This window comes from Canis aureus, chromosome 2, assembly GCF_053574225.1.
Source record: "Canis aureus isolate CA01 chromosome 2, VMU_Caureus_v.1.0, whole genome shotgun sequence".
Taxonomy (NCBI): Eukaryota; Metazoa; Chordata; class Mammalia; order Carnivora; family Canidae; genus Canis; species Canis aureus.
In genome coordinates this window covers 86,129,510-86,155,401 of record NC_135612.1, presented here as the reverse complement: position 1 = coordinate 86,155,401, position 25,892 = coordinate 86,129,510, and the positions used below count along the sequence as shown (strand labels likewise).

Here is a 25,892-nt window from a genome sequence, read left to right as displayed (position 1 = left end):
ACTGATGGCTGTTCCCCGGCGGTGCGGATGAATTTTCTTGCAGCATCTTCCCCGGCTGGCAAGCTGGATCCTGGCCCTGCCTCCCTCACCTCCACGTATTCAGAGCCCGTGTAGGGACCAGTCTGACACCCACTGCTGCGTCAAGGTGGTTGGAAACCCTAGGCAATCAAGAATTCCCAGTCTTTTCCAAATATAAAGGCACGGTGAACTTTTCTATGACTTTGACGCTGTGGATGGAATTTCCTAGAGGACTTGGTGGTGACAAACCCAGGCCACGTGATTAGCCAGAAATGCCCAGGCTCGCAGCAGCAGCTCTGAGCTGCCTCCGCCCACAGGATCACTGACCCCTGTCTGCACTGGGAAGAACTGAGGTTTGCAGATCCAACGGAGCCCCCCTGATTGTACCAGGGCCTCACCTCTTATCCCACCTACTTCTCCGTGGCCCCCTGAACGGCTTTCCATGTGTGCAACAGGGCATATCGGGCAGGATTCGCCCTGCACCTCTGTCCTCCTGCCTTGGGAGGATATGCATCGGGAGGCCACCCTACAGGGCACCCCCAGAGGCTGAGCGCCCCCAGGAGTGGGCAGCGGTGGATGCCTGTAAGGCCATCCCTTGGCTAACAGGGGATGAAAGTTGAAGTGTAAAGGCTTATGTTTCATCCCCTGGGAAGGCGGCCCCTTGGAAGGATCTAGTGGGGCAGGCAGCAGCCCCCAGCACACAGCGAGCTCGTTTCCTCCCCCTGCTCCTCTCTCCTGCCCCTGTGGGTCGTGCTCCCTGAGAGGAGCCCCTTGCAAGGAAGGCTTTGTCACAGGCCCTGGGGAACCAGGGCACCCGGCAGCCAACTCCCCCCCACCAGACTCTCCTGAAATTCATTCATTCATCCATTCATTCATCCATTCATTCATAATAACTTACCTCTACATGTAGTATTTTTAAAAATCAATATAATGTTCTAACCGTATTTTAAAGGAGAAATAAAAGGAAGTTATATATATATATATATATATATATATATATATATATATAAGCTCCAGCTCCATATACATATATATATGTATACACTATTTTTCGATTCATATATGTTCAGGCAATTTTACCAGGAGACTGAGGGAGCAGTGTAGATACGGCGCCTTTGTATAGATTCACCGTGAATGTGACCTAGCGCTAAGAACCGTGGAAACAGGGTCAGGGGACTTGGTGCTCCGAGCCAGGCCTGCCATTAACCTCCTGTTAGGTCCACCCAGGTCCCTTTCTCCGGGCAGCTGTTCTCTCAAGGATAAAATGTGTCATTGAACTGTAGGCTCACCAAGGACCAGTCCTGCTCTATTTCTGTATGGTTTTCTGACCTTCTGACCTTCTCTGGACACTTGTTTTCTCATTCTGGCCTCCCTGCAGCTGTTAGATGAGCCATACCCGGTTGAAATAGTAAAGTTTATATGGAGCATGCATTCCTGCCCGTCACTGATGGAAGGGACAAGGGCTTGTCATCATGGAGTTCATACCTGGGAAGGAGGTGCAGGGTGGGCGACAGACAACAAGCAAACAACTAGACACAGTGTATCCCAGATAGTAAGAGCAGTGGAGAAATGCAAAACAGGTAAGGGGTTTTGAACCATGGGGGGATAGGGAGCAGGGGAGGGCTGCTAAGGAAATAAATTCCTTAGGATCTGCATCCCATTGCGCTGTCTCTAAGGGGCAGCGCTCTCTGAACTGGCTCCCATTTGGAAGGCCGACTGTTTCAGTTCCTACTGTGTAGAGAAAGGCCTCCACAGATAGTGGCTGAACACCATAATTATTTTATCATCTTGCATGGTTTCTGTCGGCCGGGAATTCAGGGAAGTGCTCGGCCAGGTGGTTTTGGCTTGCAGTCTCACCAGCAGTGTAGTTGGATGGGGTCTTGGAGCTGTAAGAGCTGGAGCCTGGAGCATCAGGGAGATGGAGGGAAGAGGTGCTGCTAAGCACCTCTGTAATGTGGGCTCCGGGTCTCCCCAGGGGGGTTTCTATGTGCGAGGGTGTGCACTTCCTCATGGCTTGGAGGCTTCGGTCACTAATATGATGGCACAGGGCTCCAGGTGAGTGTCCCAGCAAACTGGCCAGAAGCCATAACACCCTTTGTGCTGCACATGCCTTAGGGAGGCTTCAGGAGTCTTCTCTCCTCATGTGGATCCACTGTGGTATCCCCCCTGACTTGAGATTGGTAAGAGCTGGGACCAGATTCCAACCAATGGAATATGACAAGGCAATGGTCTGTCGTTCCCATGATTATGTTACATTGTATGGCAAAGTGTAGGGATTTTTTTCAGATGCAGTGAAGGTCCTTAAGCCATGTGACTTTGAGTTCATCAAAACGGAGGTGATCCTGAATGGGCCCCGGCAAATCATGTAGAGTCAGCTCGGAGGAGACCTATACCTTCCTGGAAGTGAGAGACCCTAAGCGACAGAGACTCTCTGTCCATTGCTTGGTGTTATGGGCTGAACCGTGTCCCCTACACTCACAAATTCATACATGGAGGTTTGAACCCCTAGGACCTCAGAATGACTATTTAGAGACAGGGCCTTCAAAGAGGTGATTATGATAAAATGGGACCATTAGAGTGGTCCCTAAATCAATTCATCTGATGATCTTTTGTTTTTTTTAAAGATTTTATTTATCTATTCATGATAGACAGAGAGAGAGAGAGAGAGAGAGAGAGGGAGAAGCAGGCTCCATGCAGGGAGCCTGATGTGGGACTCGATCCTGGGACTCCAGCATCACGCCCTGGGCCAAAGGCAGGTGCTAAACTGCTGAGCCACCCAGGGATCCCTCATCTGACGATCTTATGAGAAGAGGAAATTAGGACACCCAAAGAGGACCCATGTGCAGAGAGAAAGGACCATGTGGGGACAGGGCAACAAGGCAAACAGAGGGCCAAACCTCAGAAGAAACCAAGCCTGTTGACGCCTTGATCACAGGTTCCCTGCTTCCAAAACTGTGAGAAAATAAATTTCTGTGTTATAAGCCACATGATCTGTGGAATTTTGTGACGGAGGCCTTAGCAAATGAATACACTTGCCTCGGAAGAAGTCGGCTGCCATAAATGCTGCAGTCACAGGAAATGAATTCTGCCAAAAACCCGAGGATGCTTGGAAGTGGATCCTTCCTGAGTTGAGCCTCCAGATAAGACCAGCACCCAGCCATCGCCTTGGCTTCCTCTTTGAGAGACCCCCAAAGGGAGAATTCTGCAAAGCCCTGCCTGGGCTTCTGACCCACAAAGTAAGTGTGCGTTGGTAACAGATGCTGTGGGAAGCCAAGTGTGTGGTCATTTGTCATGCAGCGTGGAGACCACACCCACCTTTTATGATCCAGCCTTGAAAGTCACAGCACAACCTCTGCTGTGCTTTATTTGGGTGCAAGGGAACCAACCATAAGCCCACCCAGATTCAAATACTGGGACCGGAGGTTTCAACTGCAGCCAAATTTGGAAAACACAGCCTGTGGCACCTGCATAATTGAATTTTAATTCATGGCTCATATTTGAAACTGTGTAGCCTGCTTTCTGCGTCCCTGTCATCTTCACTGACACTGCGCGTTTTCTCCAACTGGTCCTCACATGGCCTTCTCCTGAGGCCCCTTTGAGCCTCCATGGAGGACGTCTGTCTCTGTTCCTTTGAGGGGACACACACCAGCTGGCGTCACAATACCTGCATATATTATAAAGCAGGCTTTTCCAAACACACTGCCTCCATTTATGACACCTCAGTTGGACATTTTCTCATGATGCCTGGATAGAAACATTTTTTAAATTTTTATAGATTTTCCTTCATCCCCAGTTTGCTGTTCCTGGTGGCTGGATCCATTGGTGGAGCCTGGGAAAGCCCCATCCTGTGAGTTGACTGGAAGTGTGTGCCTTGGTACCCGGGGAAGCGGCCTTGGAAGTAGGCTCTCCATCCACGAGGCCCCTGTCCTGGGGGTGCAGGGGGGAGGGGGCTCCAGTTAGGAAGGGCCTGGGAGGACATTCAGGCCAACCAGACATCTGGGGCTCAGTTCCCTTCTACAACATCCCCACCTAGTGGACCTGCCGGAGTGCTTCTCCGGTGGGGATAATACCTTTCAGTTGCCCCAGGGAAGGAAAGGGCAGGTTCTCTCCGGAAGAAAGAGGCCATTCATCAGCTTGAGTCTCTAAGCTGCTTTCCTTGACCTCTTTAGCAAGACAATAGCCTTGACAGCCAGGCGCTGTGTCAGAAGAGGAGGATTTTCTGAATTCCTCCGATGTCATTACGATATTAGAGTTTGGCTGGCTAGATCTCGAGTTCTACCTAGAGACAGAGGAGAAAGAAGCCATGGGCTGAGGCGGGGACAATGCCAAGTCTGTTCCTTCCACTTTGGGAGATGACAGCAGGAAGAGGAGAGAGACGGGGGAAGCAGGGGGCTGGCCAAGGTCCTGAAAACGGGGTGCGCTGAGGAGGTCAAGGGGAGGGCCAAGAACTCTGTGGAGCTATGCCACGCTTCCCCTGGGCATCCAGGCAGAGGCTGCCGGGATCTAGGAGAGGCCCACCACGCAGCCCTTCCCAACATGGTGCAAGGAGAGGGACAGGAAGTCTGACAGAGCAGCACTCTGGGCGCCCCCCACCCGAGATCTCAGAGTTTATGTACCTTAGTGAGGAGACCAGGGGGTGCTGAGAGGGCTGGCAGAGTGGTCTGCTGGGGAGATAGGCCACTACAGGTAAGCACCTAAGGCCGAGACCCAGTGACAGGCCAGGCTCCCAACGGCTGACTCATCTTGACCACTTAGTTCCCGTGAGGTGTTCCTCTAAGCCTTTTCTGTTTGTTATCTCTATTAGGCTCTGAATTCACCTTGTGTGGTAGGTACTATTGTGATCCAAATTTTTGCAGATAAGGAAACCTGTCTGAATCCCCTCAACAAGATGAGATAGAATTAGCCAGACCTTGGGGCGCCTGGGTGGCTCAGTGGTTGCTTGTGTGTGTGTGTGTGTTGGGGGTGCACTGGGTGGCTCAGTGGTTGAGCATCTGCGTTTGGCTCAGGTCCTGATCCAGAAGTCCTGGGATGGAGTCCCACATCGGGCTCCCTGCAAGAAGCCTGCTTCTCCCTCTGCCCATGTCTCTGCCTCTCTCTCTCTGTGTCTCTCATGAATAAATAAATAAAATCTTTAAAAAAAAAAAAAAAAGAATTAGCCAGACCTTAGTAGTCCCAAGGCCATGGAGCAGAGTAGAGGCTGGCCAGGGGTATCCAGAAAATTCTGCATATATGCAAGGACCCTTCCTACCAGACTCCCACCTCCTACAAGGACCCCGAAAGTTGTCCTGAAGGAGAAGCCAAGATGGAGGGAATCTAAAACACTGTGCATTTTACTTGCCACAGCCTAAATGATCTAACAAGACTATTTTAAATAGTTGGACCTGAGTTTACTGGATTGGCCAGCATTTACTCATTACCCACCCAGTGGGGAGGGCTCCATACAAAATGTTAGGTCAATTAGAGGAGAACTACAGAAGCTTAATTTTTTTTTCATGTTTGAGTGGAATACAAGTCAATCCATGACTCGACTTTGTTTCTCAGCCTGGCTTATATCTAAGGAGCCATTCGGTCTGAACTTGAGAGTCAGAAAGTTCTGGGTCTGAGCTCCAGCTGAGCTACTCACTTGCTATTGGACTTTGAATGATTTAACCCTCAGGGCTTCGACTTCTTCACGTGTCAAATGAGGAGCGCAAGTAGATATTGTTTAAGCCAGAGGCCAGTAAGCATTTTCCAAAAGAGGCAGAGAATAAACAATTTAGACTTTGCAGGTCACAGAATCTCAACTGCAACTCTTCAGCTCTGCCCCGACACACAAAAGCAGCCACAGACAACACATAAATGGACGCGCGAGGCTGTGTTCTAATAAAACTTTATTTACAAAATCTGGAGCCAGATTTGACCCAAGAGTCTTAGTTTGCTGGTGCGTGGGTTAGAGCATAGGCTACTCAATAACAAAGAGAACTTCAAATATTAGTGTCTTAGTTAAGACAGAAGCTTAAGGACGCCTGGGGGGCTCAGTGGTTGAGCGCCTGCCTTAGGCTCAGGGCATGATCCCGGGGTCCTGGGATTGAGTCCCACATCGGGGGTCCCCGCAGGGAGCCTGCTTCTCCCTCTCCCTATGTCTCTGTGTCTCTCTGTGTGTCTCTCATGAATAATAAATAAAATCTTAAAAAAAAAGAAAAAAGCTTATCTCTCTCCTCTGTTAACCGTCAGGAGGTGAGCCACCTTTGGGATCCAGGCTCTTTAAGGAATATTTCAGGAGTAGCAAGGACAAGGCTGGAGGGCTGGAGCTGAGCAAGCAAGCAGAATAGGGTAGGAGAGGAAGTCAGAGAGGCTCTGTGTGTGCATGTGTGTGTGTCTGAGAGAGACAGACAGGGACAGAGAGTGGTTTCGGGTCTCAAAGGCTGCTCTTGGCCATGACTTCTGCTCTGCAGACGATAGCATCCCTGACTTTTCTTGGAGCCGCCTAATTTGAACTACATTTGAACAGGATCCCTTCAGCCATTATGTGGAGAACAGACTGGTAGTCAGGCAGGCAGTAGGGGACCCGTGAGGTGGCCTTTGCAATCATTGAAACAGGAGACAATGATGACAAGGAGTGGTTAGAGTCTGGACATATTTTTAAATGGAAATGGGCTCTTTTTTTTCCTTTCTGGGAAGATTCATGACTTTATTCAGCTTACCCAAAGGTGATCCTCCAAAAAATTACAAATTACTGTGTAGGCCTGACACATTTGGGGTGTGACTACAGGCTCAGGGAGCCACTTGATCCAGGAATCCTCATAGCAAATGGGTCCACACGAGCAGGTGCCAAATCTATTTTCTTAGACTCTGGATCCCCGGTGCTTAGCACAACGCCTGACACACAGCAGGCCCTTAAACAAATGTTTGTTGAATGAATGAACAAAGGAACAAGCGAATGAAAGAATGAATGAATTTCCCCAACAAAATGCAAACATGCAAGATGGTGCTTTGTGTAGCAATTAACACAGAATCTGCCAGAAAACCAAGTGCTTGTGTTACCTTCCAGGCAGATGCACAGCTCTAGCTTTAGAGCCGCTGCCCAGGGAGACCCAGGGAGCAACAGAGCCAAAATAAGACAGAGGGATTGACACAGCTGGCCCAACCCCCGATCAAGGGGCCACAGCTTCACGGGCCTCCTGGTTGTGCTGCAGTAAATCACAAAGCCCTAGGCTTGGACAGACTTAATTACTTGGAAGCGAGATGGTTAAAGCTGCAAATTCCAAGGGGCTGCCATGTTCAAAATCTTCTACTTCAAAGAGAAAGCCGAAGCAGGAAATTGCCAGGTCGGCAACCCTTGGGCAACACACGCTGTGGCGGTTAATTTTATGTGTCATGGGGGTGCCCAGATATATGGCCAGACATTATGTCCCATGCGTCTGCGAGGGTGCTTCCGAACAAGATTTGCATTTGAATGAGTAGACTGAGCAAAGCACTTGCCCTCCCCGATGCGGAGGGGGCCTCATCCCATTCATTAAGGGCCTAAGTAGAACAAAAGCCTGAGCGAGGGACAATTCATGCTCTCTGCCTGATGGTCTTCGTCTTCGAGCTGGGACACTGGTCTTCTCCAGCCTTTAGACTCAGACTGGAACTTACGCCACTGGCTCTCGTGGGTCTTTGGTGTTCTGCTTACAGATCTGGGGAGTTCTCAGCCTCCATAATTGTATGAACCAAGTTCTCATAACAAATCATCCATCATCTCTCTCTCTCTCTCTCTCTCTCTCTCCCCAATTGGTTCAGCTTCTCTGGAGAACCATGGCTAATACATTTGCCATTACTGGGCTTTGGCTTCCCACCTAACACCCAACAATGTTGGAACAAGAGGCCTCCAAAGGATTGTAGGCTCACATGAACCAGGTCTCTGGAGCCAGGTGAGTTTCTCAACCTCTCTATGCCTCTGTTGCTTCATCTGTGAAAGGAGGAAAATGGTTGGACCTACCTTACACAACTGGGTGCAATGAGATGAAAGCCCAGGCACAGGCTCTTAGAAAGCATCTGGCACTGGGCAAGTGCCACGTGAGGGTTCAATATAATTAGTATTTTCAGCGTGACCTTGGGCAAGTGACGTGAGCTAACTGAGTCTCAGCTTCTTCATCTGTAAGAGAAGATAACGATATTGGCCCTGCCTGTTGGCTATAAGGATCAGATGCAAAAATGTGTAAGTGATGTAAACGATACAGACAAACAGACTCAAATGAGAATGGGGATCATTCTCCCCAGCCACACTTGGAGCATCTTGAAGATGGTTCAGTGCAATGGTTAAAAGTGTGGGTTCTGCATTAGGGTGGCCAGATTTACCAAATAAAAACACAGGATGCCCTGTGAAATCTGAATTCTAGAGAAAGAATAATTTTCTTTTAGCATATGTCCCATGCAATATTTAGGACATTCTTACACTAAAAAAATACTTGTTGTCTCTCTGAAATTCAGATTCCACTGGGCAGCCTGCATTTTCAACCCCCTTCTGGAGGTGAACTAATTGTGTTCATATGCCAGGTCTTATTCGCTGTACAAACTCAAGCAAGTCACCTGACTGCTCTGGGCCGTGATTTTCTGGCTTTGCCAGTCTTCAGCTGTGCCACCAGGGAAGCCCTCAACCCCTTTGTACCTTTATTTTCTCATCTGTAATGTGGGGCGAGGAGGATAATCATGAGAATAAATGAATCAATGCATGTAACACTCTGCCCAGCGCTCGACAGATGCCAACCATTGGTCAACCAGCATTCTTCCAGCAAATGCGAATTGAGAACCTTTTTTGGGTAAGCGACACACTGGGTGCCAGGGAAACAGTGTGACCCGCGTGGATCCAGCCTCTAACTGGAGGGCTTCCTCCTGCCTTGGCCTCCTTTAACCACCCATGACTTTAATGGTTATAGAAATTTCATGTCTTTAATTTTCCTAACAGCCACCGAGCGTTTGTTTGAACTCACTTATTATTCCTTTGCAAATGTCCACTTTTCCATTCCCCTGGGCCATCATGACTATAAATCATTGTCTTGTGATTCCATGCTTAGAAAGAGCCAGGACTAGAACCTACTCATTGGAGGGTTTTACTGGGTTATTTATTGTGACAGAAAATGCAAATGGGTTGGCAGTAAACATAAGGGGAAAAAAGCTACCTCAGCAGTATGCACAGAACGTAAATGCAGATGGAAACGGTGGGGAGAGAGTGTCATTTTTAGTAAGTGGAGCAGATACTCCACTTTGCTGAAAATATGAAATGCCAGAAAATTCTCCTGACTTCCTATGCTACTGAAAGATACTTGAAGTTGACCTGCTTCTTCCTTCAGAATCCCAGAATGACATTATATTTCACTGTATTTGGTGCTCTTCAATGTGAAAAGGCGGATAACATGGCAAATAACACACCAGAAGGGGTTTGTGGGGGAGAACAGAACTCGGCTGGACTCCACTAACTTCCATCACCCACAGAGAAGATCCTTCCTCAGGGCTGGCCAATTTCCCTTCTCTACTGGTCTATTTCGTGCCAGATAGATCTTTTCCAAGTGGGAAAAAAATACATTTCCCTGGTCTCTGTGGATGACTTCCAAACAGAGGTAGGAAATAGGGAGCCCTTGTTCCCCAGGTCTGCTCGAGGATACAGAAACATTGCCGTGTCCTGAGTTGTTGATGTCAGTGGGGGGGGGAAGACTTCTTTCCTACTCCCAAAGTCTCCTTGCAGGTGGAGGGAGCCCCAGGGGTGTCATACTTCAACGCCAACCTGCGCCCTTCCCTCTCTCCACTGAGACGGGGCGGGGGGGGGGTGCCCTGATGTGACAGGTGGGTTAGCGTGGAGAAACCTCCTCTTCCCCTTCCTGCTCAGCCTGCGAAGAGCCAATGTGTCCCCTGCTCCTCCATACGGTACGTCTGTGACCAGGTATGTTTGTCTGTTTCGGGGTTCAGGGTTAGGAGACCCACATGCCTGCAGATGATGAGTCACGTGTCTGATGAAAACCCCGTGAAGAGTAAAGGTGCTATTTTGGCATTTTACTGTCTCTCAGTGGGTACAGTTTTCAGATGGAGAACGGGAGCTTGTGTCTTAGTCTAACTGAGCTGATATCACAGAATACCATGCATTGGGTGGCTTAACAACATTTATTTCTCCCAGCTCTGGGGACTGGGAGTCCAAGGTCAGGGTGCTGGCAGATTTGGGGTCTGGTGAGGACCCTCTTTCCTAGCTCGCAGTTGGCCACCTTCTGCCTTATCCTTGCATGGCAGAGAACAGAGAGAGAAAGAGATCCTGTGTCTTCTCTTCTTCTTGAGGAGCCCCTAATCCCATTCATGAGGGTATCATCCTCATGACTTCATCATCCGCCAAAGGCTCCATCTCCAAATATCCTCACTTTGAGGGTTAGGCTTTAACATATGAATTTTAGAAGAAAGAAGCATTCAGCCCATAGCATCTAGTGACAGAGTTACCTCCAAGCCCAGAAGTTGACAAAGCTACATCTGAGGTACCATGGATGGTCCTCAGAGCATCTCTATCCTTCTCTATGTCAGCCACGACCCATGAAACACAGGCCGGAAGCCTCACTGTTACTAAGAAATCTTCTTGGGAATGGTTAAGGGGGCTAAGGCAATCACATTCCTCTTCCATAGTCAATTCCCAGTCAAGACTCTGCCTAAATGCCTTCACCCTCCCCTGAGGGTGGAAATGGTGCCTGTCCTCAAACCATATTTATGGAGGGGGAGGAATTGTGGGGTGTTGTGCTTATATGTTTGTGGTGTGTGGTGTACGGTGGTGTGTGTGTGTGTGTGTGTGTGTGTGGTGGGGGGTGCAGTGTGTGTGTTCGTGGTAAGGAGTATGGTGTAGTGTGTTTGTGCGTGGTGAGGAGTGAAGGGGATATGTGTGTGGTGTGTGGGGGGGATGGTAAAGGGGGTATACTGTGTGGTATAGTGTGTGTGTGGTAAGGGGTGTGGTGTAGTGTGGGGTGTGTATGTGTGGTGGAGAGTGAAAGGGGTGTGTAATGTATGGTTCAATGTATAGTGTGTGTGTGGTAAGGGGTGTGGTGGGGTGTGGTGTAGTGTGGAGTGTGTATGCGTGGCGGGGTGTGAAGGTGGTGTATGTGTGGTGTGTAGTATCGTGTGGTGTGTGCGTGTGGTGGGGGGTGCAGTATGGGGAGTACAGTGGGGGCATATGTGTGTACATGTATGTGTGGTGTATGTGGGGGGCTGGAGGTGGTACATGTGTATGTTGGTTCCTAAACTTTCTCCAACCAAGGGTTCATTTGGCAGCAATCTCATCTCTTCGAGCCATTGAAGATCGTGTACGGGTCATTCCTCGCTGCACAACTTACTCCAAAACTAAGCAGCTTAAAACAGTAAACACTTATCATCTCAGCCTCCATGGCCAGGAACCCACAAGTGGCTTAATGGCACCAGGTTTCTTGTGAGCCTGTAGTCAAGATGCTGGCCGGAGCTGCAGTCATCCGATGGCTCGACTGGGGCTGACATGCCACCTCCCAGGGGCTTGGCTCACATGGTGCTGGCTGTTGGCAAGAGGCCCCAAGTCCTTCCATGTGCGCTTCTCAACAGGCTGCATGAACAGCCTCACAGGACGACGCTGGCGTCCCCCAGTAAACTATCAAAGAGAGAGTAAGAGGGAAGCCTCATTACCTTTGAAGACCTATTCTCAGAATTACCAATAGATGGTTTTGCCACATTCTATTCCTTGGAACCAAGTCAGTAAGTACAGCTTGCATTCATGGGAGGGAAATCAGTCTCCACCTCCACATGGCGGGGCATCAAAGAATTTGTGAACATATTTTAAAGCCACCGTGGGTGCATCACCTGGGTGGCTCAGTGGTTGAGTGTCTGCCTTTGGCTCAGATCGTGATCCTGTGGTCCTGGGATCAAGTCCCACATCGGGCCTTGTGCAGGGAACTGCTTCTCTCTGCCTCTCTCTGTGTGTCTCTCCTAAATAAATAAATAAAATCCTTAAAAAAAATTCTACACTGTGGAGAGACTGGGTTGCCTGGGTCTTCTTACTTAGACTACCTTCATGTTCCCCAAAAATTTCCACTGCAAATGTAAAATGGCAAAGCACTGTTTTTAAAGCTTGTCCCATGGTTTTGTATCTTCTTTAAGACATTTGTATTCTCAGGACCTAGCACAGCACTCTTCACATATGTGTGTGGTGGGGGGAGGGACTGGAAAGAATCAAGCGAAACGAGTAATTTGGAGGGACAGAGGAACTATGTAAACTTGAAATAAAAATATTTTGGGGCTGCCACGTGTCCAGAATTCTTAGTTGGCTTAGAAGAAACAATGCAGGAGATCCACGGTAAATCACTCCTGGAATGAACAGAGTTGAGCCTGGGGGCCAGGACAAGGGTCAAGACTACTATTTTCTCTGGAGGCCCCAACCTTACTTTCACATGCTCTTCCACCCACACAACCCGTGAAAGCAAACAGGGAGATGACAGGACCAACTCAGCGGGGGACACAGAGGGGAACCTCTCAGCCCTACTGTTGGAGATGCCACTTGGGACTCTAGGTCAGTTCTGGGGATGCTGCATGAGCTGAGATGGGGCCTGGAGAGCTGGACAGGTTTCCCTCTGCCCTAACAATTATTTCTTGCAAGATGAAAGAACTTAGCCATATTTTTTTTTCCTCTTGGTTTCTAGTAGGCTTCCCAGAGTAGATACCTGGAGACATGCAGGAGAATATTCTCCTTCAGGGCTCACATACACATTTCAGAAGGTGCTGGGAATTTGGGGATAGCACTTAAAATCCTGTAGGCCTCTTTCCATGTTCCCTTGGTATGTTTGTCTGGCTGAAGGCAGAAGTTGAGTTTTAACAAGGGGCTCCCTGGACCAGAGGCCAGAAGGTGGGGCCCACCCAAGGCTTGTAGCCTCAGCTCTGCTACCAATTTGCTGGAAAAAGTCATTTGTGCCAATTAGGCTCTGGTTAGTAAAGGGTTGTCCTGTCTGGGAGGCAGGTAGAGGAGTCAATTGTAAGAACAGGTGATCAATGAAAGTGACACATTACTCATGCCTCCAATTCTTCTTAGACAGTTAGTCCTCAATTAGTCTCTGAGAAATAGAGAAAATAAGTGTACTTGCCTTGCTAATGACCACATGGTCCGGACTGAGCAATTTACACAGTATTTTAGTTCCAAGATGAAATGTGCTGAAATATGGGGATTAATGAGCTCTGACTTGCAGGTTTGGAAAAGTTCAGTTCTTTCCTGTTATCCACAAATACAAAACAATGGTTTTGTGGTAAAACAGTCATGGAAAGGAACCAGGCCATTCTCCCCTCTATCCTAGTCAAAAGAGAACTTGCTCTGGCCCGAAGTGATCCTTCCTCCTCTGAATTTATTATCTGTATTCACAGCTCATATTTCACTAGAATGCACCAGGCACACGTCAATGGTTGTTTATAGTTACTATCTATCTGATTAGCTGGGCATTCTTTTTGGTTGGTGTCAATGATGGATGCACCCTACCACCAACCCCATGAGTTCTTTATAATCCCCTCCCTTTGAGGGACTGCAGGTCATATGATCTGCTTCAAACAGAATAGGGCAGAAGTGATGTGATCTCACACCTATGACTGCTGATGACCTTGGAGAAGCCAACATCTACATCATGAGAGACGTAGCATGTGGCAAAGGCCACTGGAGCGGAGCCGAAAGAGGCCTTCTAGTCAAGAGTCAGAAAAAAAAATGGAGCCCCGAGTCCCATCATCACAAGGAAATGAATTCTGTCAGCAATCTGAACGGGCCTGAAAGACGATCGTTCCCCAGCTGAGCCCTCAAATGAGAACACGGTCTGGCTGATGCCCTGATTGCCTCCGCATGAGACCCTGAGCCGAGGACCCAGCTTAGCTGTGCCGGGACTCCTGATCTATGGGGACTGTGAGCTAATGACCGTGTTTTGTTTTAAGCCACTATATTTGTGGCCATTTGTTACGAAGCAATAGAAGACTAATTCACCACATACGCCATACCAGGAGTTAGATAATTGCTTTATCACCACTACCTGTTTCTTTCATTGCACAATTAGCCACACACTGCTTTGTAATGCAGAAACACTGGACCTAGAGTTGTAACTATAGCTTCCTAAAATTACGACTTTTCCTTTTAACAAGCTTTAAATCTCCTGAGGGCAAGAACTCCGCTTTTGAACTTTAAAAAATATTTTATTTATTTGAGAGAGAGAAAGCACAAATAGGGGGAGGAGGTGCAGAGGGAGGGAGAAGTAGACTCCCTACTGAGCAGGGAGACCAATACGGACTCATCCCAGAATCCTGGTATCACAACCTGAGCCTGAGGCAGACACTTAACTGATGGAGCCACCCAGGTGCCCCTCTGTTCTTGTACTTTTTAAAAAGGTCCAAGGCATCTCAAAGTAATACTGACACACAGTAAGTACACTGTCATATGTGACTCGAGGTTTTGACCCTTCATTTGTCCAAGGAAACCAAATGGGTCTAAAGAGATAGAGACAGGAAGCAAACTTTCACTGCACACCTGCTGTGTACCAGGTGAGAGCCCAGACATGTGGAGAACAAAAGTCTTGCCCTCAATTTGTTCGTGGTTTAACCCAGTCAATGGAATCTTGTAACCTCATCTTCTCACCATACAGAATCAGAGGATGCCCAAAGATCCCCAGAGTTCTTTGTCAGCCTGTCAAGATTATGACTCTGCAGATCAGGGAAGTCCCTCAGGGACTTTTTAGTGACTTTTTAGTTTGCAAGTAGAAGCAAAAGTCTCAAAAAAAAAAAAAAAAAAAAAAAAAGTCTCCTGCAGTCCCCATTTCCCATTTAAATGGGTAGTAAGCCACAAGGATAAATGGGCAGACTCCGCCCTTCCACAATAGCCCAGTGCCCTCAACTCTGTGACTCAAGCAGGCATATCCATATTCAAGCAAACCAGAGATCAAAGCCATATTAGGCATGAGCTACTTTTTATTCATAGACTTACAAGATATATCGAATTAAGAGGCATGTTGTTTGTTAACTGTATTTACCAAAAAGAGCTAAATATATATTCAGCCTTAAAATGCATCCATTGTAGCTTGCATACTGCAAAATTTACTTTCATATACATATAAACTATTCTTATTTTACCTAAGTTATGCATCTAAGATACATAAAAATGGTACCAAATGGCATATTGGCTTATTTTATCACAGTTCTTATACATTCCTGATAGTCAAAGGGATGGATAGGGAATGCATAGTTTCCTACCAGAAAAAAAAAGTAGATTCTGATACAATGAAATAACCTAAGGATAAGAGTACCTGGCTAGGTTTAGATCTCAGTAGCTTTACAACACAATTACGTCAATTAGCATTACAATTGGCTCTCTTTGTTAATAATTGTTAATTTGCCTAGTCGTCCATCCTTTACTTGCCTGGCTGAGGCAAAGGAAACCACGGTGACCTTTCTTCTAGTTTATTTCTACTTTCCCCAAAGAGTTTCCTCCACAGCCATCTGCCCTGCTTTTCTGTCCATTCCCTTTACACTGTCCTACGTCTGGCCCACCTTCCTCACTGTGTCAACAACTAGATTATTGCATTCCACTCCAGAGCTCTGCTCAATACAATCTTTGGCCACTGCCTAATTAAAGAACTCTCTTCCAAAACTGCCAGCGGAGGGGCTGATACCTCTGCAGAAGAATCCGGAAGCCTGGGCTAAGGAGATTTTCTTTAGGTGGCATGCAAATAGACTCCCCTCCTGCAGACCTTCATCTCTCTTTCATTAAACCCACGGTCAGAGAAATTTCCATCGTGAGTGTTCCTGGCAGCCAAACCTCCTGCATCCCACGCTGATTTCTTTCCTAAAAATACACAGCCTCTCACTCCATGGGGAAGAAAAATGCAACACTGGCATTTCCAGCGTGCTCCCCAAAGGCTGATTATGACCTGGAGCAATTCATCATCGCTCGTGCATTCGAGTTTTTAGTTGCTCCTCCCCCATAGAACTCTTCTTGTTTATCTTGTGGACGTTGTGACAAGAACCAGATGTGTCTGGACCCCAATATCCGCACCCCATCGCTGTTGGGGGGAGGCGGCTGCGGAGAAGCAAACCGTGCCAGCTAGAAACACTCTTTGGAACGGAAAATTATCTGAAACTTCTGGAAGACTTTCAAGAGTGTGGCCTTGTGTGTAATAGTAGTCCCATAGTGTTTAATTGCTAAAGGGACCAGTAGATGAGATGGTGTCTATTCAGCACTATTTTCCTTCTGGCTACGCATATTTTGTTGTATATTTTTACTTTATCTCAAGGTGCTGCTATATTCTGAATCATGATAAAAAGTCTTTATTTGGAAGGCATGTCAGAGTGTCACAAAGAAAATACGAAGCCTGCTTGTGCAGGGGGGTGGGCGGTGGTGGTGGTGGAAGGGGACAAGGTCTGCCTTTGCCACTCACTACTGGATAATCTTGAGCAGGCGACTGAGTTAGATTTTAGCAGCGGTTTCATTCTCTCTGAAATCAGAATGCCTGCCTGCCAATAGACTAAAGAACTGTTTATGAACAAATGAGATGGACACAAATGCACACTGAGAAAACATAAGGCTTTGCTGAAATGCAGGGTGGTCTTATTACCCGTTGCCCGAGAACACCGTGCCATTCACACCTAAGGCTTGCTTTTAGTCTCGGTGAAGATCGGTTCCTGATCCCACACTTTAAGGCTGTGTGGCGTGGCCACTTGGCGACACAGAGGGACCCATCCTAGCCACAGAGATTGTGAAGAAGCAGCAGGTTGACAAGAAGGAAACCAATGGGTGATGGGAAGGAATGGACGAGAGCAGCCCTTCCGGGGACTATCTCCACAGGGGATGGTCTCACGTGTCCCTCTGCTTTGGCTTTCTGATGTTGTTGGGGTTTCACTTTGTCTTACATTATTACTGGAAGAAAAAAAAAACTTCTGGCAGAAATTGTTTAAAACTTGAGGGATTCTTGGGATGGAGCAGTGAGATTAATGAAGCAAAGCTTCCACCACCTTGCGCCAAGAACATCTACACCCTTTTAGCAAGTCGGCCAGAACAAATATCTCCTCCCTCAGCGCGGAGAGGCTGGTAGGCTGCAGACTGATTTGGTCTAGTTTCTTAAAAAGAAAAAGAGAACCTGACTGCAGCTGCAGGGACTACCCACCCTCTTGCCCTCACCTCACCCTCAATTCCTTAGATGTGCCTTCCACCTGCCAATGTCTCACCTGGACTCAGCAAGCACCCCTACCCACCCCGCCCGGCACCCCATGTTCCCTGGTTTTCCAGATTCTAGGCAATGGTTACCAGCATGGTGAATGCAGATGGTTTCTCCAGGAACTTCACCCTCAGAGGTGAGGCCGGGGAGCTGGTGCCCTGTTCCGTAGAGGCAGCCCTGTGAAAAGATGCCCCCGTTGCCTTCTCCACAGGAGACTGGAATCGGGAACATCATTTCGACCTGGCACAAGTGCTAGCACTGTCTAAATGTCCCCTACATTGTTTGCCAAGGGCCTGTTTTTCCGCCCAGGCTTGTCTGAGGGGTTCCATGTGCCAGAAAGAATTGTTGCCCATCTTAACAGCCAGAGGAATAGCAGGGCTGTCCCACTTTCAGCCTCCGATGTGGGGATACTGGGCATTTGTAGTCAATTCAAATCAACCAGGAAGGCAAAAGAATGCAGAAGAGTGATTTTTGGGCTTAAGAAAATGAAAACAAACCACTTTTCTCCTGTGTGGTTGGTGCTCAGTAGGAAAGTGTCAAGCAGCGTTGCTACTATGTGTGGGCCACTTATAGTTCATTAAAATCCCCGGTGTCTTCGGCTGGAAGCCCTCAGCCTGCGGCCCAGATCGTACCCAGGAGTGCTCTGGCAACCTCGATGCTATTTATGGCCTTGATAGGCACTGCGGAAACCAGAAACAACACCACGCTCATATTTGTGGCAAAACATCTCCCTGCTCATGACTTGGCAAACGATTGCTAAAGAATAACACTGCACTGCAACACGATCGTGCTGCTTTGGGGGCTCCGAGAGATGTTGTCGGGTGGCTCTCCTAAAACCCACTTCATGTTCTCTGAAGAGAACCAGCTAGTCAGGCACAGCATCCACTGGGGAGCTTCCACCACAAAACCAGAGCCCCCGGGGCTTCCCGACAATCCACACCACAGAAGCCCATTTTGAAATAGGCCCTCAGGCCCCCTGAGCGCAGACCTGGTCTGTGGGATCCAGCGTGCCTAGCTCCAAAGCTGGGCTCTGATGATCCCCCGCCCCCTGCTAGCCTATTCAGGATGAGCCCCACGTCAGCGTGTGAGCCCCTGGGGGCTCTCCTTGGGGAAACTACCGGGAAAGACAGGGGCGCTGGTGTCATGACCACCTCAGGTTCTGCAATTTGGTGCCAGAGCCCCTCCAGAAGGGCCATGCTGGGAGCAGCAGCAACAGCACATCAACAAAGCAGGACCGTTGTGTGAGCACAATGGAAGGCAGGTGGGCAGGTGGGGAGTCTGGTATTCAATGACTCGAAATATGACGCTGCCCCGAGGGCACAGGCATGCACAAATCAAAGGGCCACCTCTAGGTTTCAAAGTGCATCGAGACTTGTGTAAAGTCCTCTTTGATTCACAAAACCTTCCCTCAACAATTCTACCAAATGCCCATCCGATGGAAATACCTGTCCTACTGCTTTAAAGGACGGGATAAAAAAGCACCATTCAGTCTTTGGCCTGTCTGCTGGTTACCCACAAACTCAAAGAACGGGTTCAGGGAAGCAGCTGAGTCATGGAGAGCATCTAACAAGCAGTATTGCTCGGGCCGCCACGGGGTCGGCTTTGAACCCCAGGGACAAGGGGAGAACACCTTTGTCTCACTCATGGGCCTGCAGCCCGGGCTGGGCCTGGACACGTGTCAGCAGAGTATTTTCTTTGTGGCAGAGGGAGCCACGTCCAACATTATTTCGTTGATGCCGCCCCCGACGAGCATCCCCGGGAGCCAATGAGATGGCCAACGTTCTGCTATTAAGGGGGGTTCGGGGAACTGAAATGGCTCAAAATAGCATTGCTGAGTGTTATCAGATTTTTAAAGGAATCATCAGCAAATCTTTTCCGCTGACTTTGCCTTGAAGAGTTCTTACCAAAAAAGATGGCTAAGATGGAATGAGGAGGGCCCCTAGCGCGTTGGGTCTTTTTTTGTTTTTGTTTTTGATTTCATCCTAAGAGCTGTTCCATCTTATCTGATTTCCTCCTTCCTCATTTGAAAAAAGAAAGAAAGAAAAAGGAAAAAAAAAAAAAAGCACATTACTTTCCTAGATGGTAAGAGTTACTGTGGTACTCTCTCCTCAGAGAGAACAGGCTTGAAGATGCCTTTCCGGGTGGGAGACTGGACATGTCATGCAGTTAGCCAGTAAGTGCAATCCCTGATTAAGACGTGAGTTCTAACATTTTGAAAACTTCTATTTCCCCAAATGCGTCCTTAATTTGAGAGCTCTGAACTTGGCTTTCCATTTGCTTCTAAGCCAGGGCTACACATCTTTAAAGGCCCCCATCACCCCCTTCACAAACTTAAGTCAACGACTATGTGCTCGAAAATCTTTGTTTTCCCTTTGAAACTGGATGCAAAAAAGAAATCTCTCCTGTCAGTGGAGACCGCCGTGAAGCAGCGAGGGGCCTGCACGTAAATCTCCTTGAATTTTTTGAATAGCTGCTTCTCTTTATCCCACTGGTAGATCTGGGAGAACGTATAGTCACTCCCCAGGGCCAGGTAGTGATTATCTTTAAAAGAAAAGGGCTGCAGGGTCATGGCCCCCCGGGATGGAAGAGCCTGGATCTCCACAAACTGCTTACTGTTCCACCTCATGACCCGGGAGTCCCCGATGAAGCGGGTGAGGGAAAGGTAGAGGGCATTCTGCATCCTAAAGCTCTTCACAGCCAGGACATCTTCCATGTTGGGGATGTCACTGTGGGGGACGAACTTCTTGGAGCTTTTATTCCACTGGAGGATGATGGGGACCTGGGAGCGGCTGGACAGAATCAGGTGCGACTTCCCGTCTATGTCCACGAACTCCGCGTCCGTGTCCCTGAACCACTCGTGCAGAGACTGGTAGGAGTAGAAGCCTTTGCTGTTCCATTTATACACGGTGGACAGGCCGGCTTTGGAGCTGTCGGCGATGATGAAGAACGTCTCGTCCTCGATCTGAAAGAGCTCGATGTCGTTGGGCTTGGAAATGCGGGAGACTTCGATGTCCTGGAACTTGACAAACTTGGTCCAGCTCTCGTCGTACTTGTAGATGTGGGAGCCGCCGAAGAGCTGGGCCACCACCACGAAAACCTGGTCGTCGATGAGGATGGCCTTACAGCCCACGATGGACTGACCTGTGCCCCAAGAGAAATGAGAGGGGATTAGGTAAGAATGGTCCTCCGGGGACGGCTGGGTGGCCCGGTGGTTGCGCATCTGCCTTCGGCTCAGGGTGTGATCCCAGGGGCCTGGGATGGGTGAATGGATGACCAAAATGTGGTTTATACACACGATGGGACACCATTCAGCCTTTGAAAGGAAGGAAATCCTGACATATGGCCCATGATGATATGGATGAACATTGAGGACATTATCCTAGGTGAAATAAAGATGGTCACAAAAAAAATAATATATGACTCCACTTATATGAGGTCCCTAAAGAAGTCAGATTCATAGACCCAGAAGGCGGCCAAGGGCTGGGGGAGAGGAGAGATCGGGGAGTTAGTGTTTAATGGATACAGAAATCTAGTTTTTTGAGATGAAAAGGGTTCCAGAGAGTGTTTGCACAACATCGTGAGTGCACTTAACGCCCTTGCAAAGTGGTGAAGACGGTTAACTTTTATGTTATGCATATTTTCCCACAATCAAAACATTTTTAAAAACAAAAGTGTGGCCGCCTTTGGTCCAGGGCGTGATCCTGGAGACCCGGGATCGAGTCCCACATCAGGCTCCCTGCATGGAGCCTGCTTCTCCCTCTGCCTGGGTCTCTGCCTCTCTCTCCGTGTGTCTTTCATGAATAAATAAATAAAATCTTTAAAAACAAAACACAACAAAACACAAAAATGTATCTGCATAGGAATAAGTCAGGGCTGGTCTCCTGGCCTCCGGTATCTTTAGAGGCAGGAGTACCATTCAGGAAGCGCACAGACCCACAGGAATGGTCTTCCTTCTAGTCAAAAAGAGTATTTCCCACCTCGAGACAGTGGAATGAAACAAATGGGGTTCTCTTTGGGGCATGGGAACACAGGAGGGTAAAAAGTAAGGAGTCAGGGCTCAGAGACAGGAGGGGAAAAAGATGCAGAGCGGGGCTCTTCAAGACGTTTGGCCTCTTCTGGGTTCCAGAGCCAAGGAAGCCGACCGGAGGCGGGGGGGGGGGGGGGGGGGGGGGGCATTCAACCTTGTGACTCTAGACCAGGTGGCCCAGACGTTGACATGCAGCCTGTTCCTTATAAGCTTTCTGACCCGGTGCCAGTCAACTCTCTGCACCCAGGCTCCTCGTCTCTACAATGAGGATGCTATTAGCACTGCCCTTCCAGGGTTGGTAAAGACTAAGTGACAAAATTCATGCTTGGTGTTTTGAGAACCGACCCCCCCCGCCCAAAGCAAGAAGTGGTCAACAATGAGCAGCTGTCCTTCCTGGATCACTGAAACAGTTGTCTTGGTAACGGAGAGACCTAGCCCCATAGCAGGCGCTGTGTAAATACCTGTAGGATGATCCGTGACCCGGAGGATGCCCCGGCTCAGGACGCCCCCCACCCAGAACTCTGCTGGAGAGGGGGAGCTCTCCTGTCCCAACACCTCCCACCATCTTCTCCCACACGGCACCCGGACCCCCAGGCCTTCCCCCGACCTCCTCCTCCAGCCAGCAAGCAATAGGACCACTCACATCACAAAGAGTATGGACCCTCCATCTAGGCTATTGGATTAAAAGTTACTTCTTTTCTTTCTTTCTTTTTTTTTTTTTTTAAGGTACTTCTTTTCCCTGATTTTCTAGGCAATGTGGACCAAAGTGAATTTGGTCTGCAAATTACAAGGATAATGATCCTCCTCCTGACCTTAGTATTAACTTTGGGAGCAGACAGCGGGTGGTTTTTAGAGTGATGTTTACTGCTCTCTTTCACGATTTTAGTCCTTCTTGCAAGAACTTGGTTCCTTTCTTTTGTTTACAGCTAATTATTCCTTTTTTTCCCCTGAGTATAAAAGCTTTCGATGTTCACCAAAAAGCAAATTTTAAAAATAATAGGTAGCATTCACAGCATGTCCTATGACCAGGCATTATACTAAGCACTTTACACGTATGTACTCATTTAATCCTGACAACAACCTGGTAAGACCAGTATTATCATCATCATCATCACCATCCCCAGTTTATAAACAGTAAAACTGAGACACAGAGTAGGTAAGCAACACTTATACAAGGCCACAGAGCTCGTATGTGGTTGAGCCCGGGATCTAAATCAGGGTAGTCTGGCTCCGGTCTACGCTGAGCCACCAACATACCAAAAAGCACAAAGAGAAAAATCAAAATTACTTGTACTGCAAAGCTGAAAAAGTATTTAACGTCTTGATATATTTCCTTAATCATTAATCTATCAACATACATACTCAAATGTACTTCTTAAAAATAAATTTGGGGGGCACCCAGGGGGCTCAGTCGGTTCAGCATTCACCTGCAGCTCAGGTCATGACCCCAGGGTCCTGGGATTGAGCCCTACCTCAGGCTCCCCACTCAGCGGTGAGTCTGCTTCTCCCTCTACCCCTCCCAACCATGCCCCCCACCCCTGCTCGTGCTTTCTCTCTCTCTCAAATAAAGCAATAAAATCTTTGAAAACAAATAAATAAATAAATTTGGGCTTATAGGATGCACGAGCGTTATACAGCCTTTCTTTCCCATGTGACCATTATGTTGTAAACATTTTCCCCTGTTCCTGCACCTTCTACAACTTGATTTTTTTTTTTTTACAACTTGGTTTTTAAGTCCTGTACAGTAGTCCATTGCATGGCTGTGGTCTATTTTTAACAAATCCCCTATTGTTGGACACTGCAGTTATTTCTAGCTTTGCATTATTGTAAGTAACTTGTTTCCTTGTAGGGGAGTCTTTTTTGAAAACCAGCTGGCGGTGTTCTTCAACAGGCATCGCTGGGGGTAAACGTTGTGCACGCCTTTAAGGCTTCTGGATTTCAACTACCAAATGGCTCTTGGGAAGCTGCACTGACTCCCACCCTGCCAACAGTAATTGAGAGTACATATTCCTGGTCCCCTTCCTGAGTGGCCTCCCATGGAGGTCCCTGCGGCCCGGGACGTCCTCCAGGCCTGCCTGTCTGCCGCAGCTCAGGGGCCTTGCGAGAAATAATTCCTTTCTTGGAGATGGTCTGGAATACCTCTGTCCAGCTGAACACTTTTAGTCTATGGAACTGTGCGGAGCAGCAGAGATCATCGTGTGTGTGTGTGTGTGTGTGTGTGTGTGTGTGTGTGTGTGTCTGTTTTAATGCAGGAAGAGAGGTTATAGGCTGGAACAAACCTGGCACAGAGAAATCAAAAGGCAAACAAACCACCCTCTTACACTGTTGGTGGGAATGTGAACTGGTGCAGCCACTGTGGAAAACTGTGTGGAGGTTCCTCAAACAGTTAAAAATATACCTGCCCTACGACCCAGCAATTGCACTGTTGGGGATTTACCCCAAAGATACAAATGCAATGAAACGCTGGGACACCTGCACCCCGATGTTTCTAGCAGCAATGGCCACGATAGCCAAACTGTGGAAGGAGCCTCGGTGTCCAACGAAAGATGAATGGATAAAGAAGATGTGGTTTATGTATACAATGGAATATTACTCAGCTATTAGAAATGACAAATACCCACCATTTGCTTCAACGTGGATGGAACTGGAGGGTATTATGCTGAGTGAAGTAAGTCAGTCGGAGAAGGACAAACATTATATGTTCTCATTCATTTGGGGAATATAAATAATAGTGAAAGGGAAAATAAGGGAAGGGAGAAGAAATGTGTGGGAAATATCAGAAAGGGAGACAGAACATAAAGACTGCTAACTCTGGGAAACGAACTAGGGGTGGTAGAAGGGGAGGAGGGCGGGGGGTGGGAGTGAATGGGTGACGGGCACTGGGTGTTATTCTGTATGTTAGTAAATTGAACACCAATAAAAAAAAAAAAAAATAAAAAAAAAAAAAAAAAAAAAAAAAAAAAGGCAAACAAAATAAACCAAAAACAGGACTGCTGAGCAGAGATGGAGAGGCGAAGAAGGAGAAGACACCACGTGCAAACCCTCGGGGTGAACCTGACCGTGGCTTCCTGCGCCCCCCTGGAAGTGGGGACCCGGCTGGACCGGCCCTTCTGCACCCGGCTCCCCAGGATGTCGAGGAAGCCATGGGGGCCCCTCCCGCCCCTCAGAGACCCGGTCGGGCCAGGCAAGGGTGGAGAACACCCTGCCCGGCCCTTGCAGACTCCGGGATCACTCCAAGATCAGACAAGATGACAAATGAGCCACATGTGGCCCGTGAAGGGAGGACAGGCCGGTGTTTACCTTGGTCCAGCTCACGGCGAGCGGCCGCAGGGCCGAGCCCCTGCCTGTCCATTTGTCATCCGCCCGGCACGTGTGTGCTTAGGGCTCCCCTTCACACGGGCCTGAGCTCCAGCCAGCCCCCTCCCCACGCTGCGTCTGTGGCCACCTCTTCCTGGCGCCCCCGGAGCAGCCCAGACCCCAGACCGGCCCCTCCCCTCCTGTGCTGATGGAAGTCAGGGACAAGTCTAACTGATGTGAGAGATTTAGGGTCTGCGAGCGGGGAGGAGGGTTGCTCCTTTGTCACCCCTGGGTGACAGCTGACACTCGCGGAGGAGTCACTGTGCCCAGCTCTGGGCGAAGCGTTACAGACGTGAGCCCCATCGAATTCTCACGGGTCCGACCCGATGGTAAACCCGCTGTGGGATGAAGTGGGAATTCATGCTACTTCCATTCCACAGGTGAAAGGCGCTCGTGGAAAGTAACTCCCACGGCCAAGGTCACCAGCTAGAAAGTAACTAACGTGGCCAAGGTCACCGGTTTTATAAAAAACCAGCCTGACGTTGTTGGAGCTCGAGGGCTTAACTGCCCCCCTGTTGTAACTTGTTTCTCAGGCTTGGCTATGAAGGGGACCTGGGGGGCTTCCCATGGGATGCCCACCGCCCAGAAGGTGGAGAACGACGGGGGCTGAGGAGTTCCCAGAGACTAACAAGGCCTGGCCCTGGCCCTGGCTGCTCCCACGGCGACCTTGCTGCCCGCTTCCTACCCACCACGGCTGCAGCCTGTGTAGGGCCCAGGCCAGCAGCGCTGCGTGGATTCCTGCAACAGCTCCTCAGCTAGGTGCTCTGCCTCGACCTCCGTCCCCTGTCCCCAACACAGGCTACTCCCAGCCCTGCATCCCACGCCAGGCCCCTGCCTCGTCCTGGGCAGCCCTGCTGACCTCGGCGCAAAGCCCTATGCAGTTCTGCGGAGCACTCGGATTAAAAACCCAAGTCCTTCCCGGGACCTGCAAGGCACCCCCGTGTTCAGTCCTTCTTGCCCCCCTGACCTTGTCTCCCACAGTTTTTCCTCTGGAGCATTTTGTTCAGGCCAAGACGGGCCCCCGGAAGACCCAAACCGGGAAGACATCCTCTCGCCGCTGGACCTTTGCACTTGCTGTTGCCTCTGTCTGGAATGCTTCCTCCCCACGCTGTCCACATGGATCAAGCCCTCCCGTCCCATTGGTCTTCAAACAACCTTCCTCATGAGGCCTTACCAGACACAATCTAAAATGTCAACCTTCCCACGGCCGGCTCTTCAAAACTCCCATCCCTACCTTCCTTCCCTTTCTTAGGGTGTTGCTATCTGATGCGTTATCTGTATCATAATTCTTTGTCTTGTTTATGGTCTTTTGC

At 48.8% G+C, this 25,892-nt stretch overlaps 1 protein-coding gene across 1 annotated transcript in view; it reads right to left on the bottom strand.

Moving 5' to 3' along the window:
* Nucleotides 1–14,934: 14,934 nt before the first annotated feature.
* Nucleotides 14,935–25,892, bottom strand: part of LGI2 (leucine rich repeat LGI family member 2) — a 33,298-nt gene continuing 22,340 nt past the window's right edge. The window contains exon 8 of the mRNA XM_077880851.1: nucleotides 14,935–20,336. Within this exon, the coding sequence (XP_077736977.1) occupies nucleotides 19,519–20,336 (818 nt within the window). The 3' untranslated portion in view covers nucleotides 14,935–19,518. The remainder of the gene's footprint in view (nucleotides 20,337–25,892) is intronic.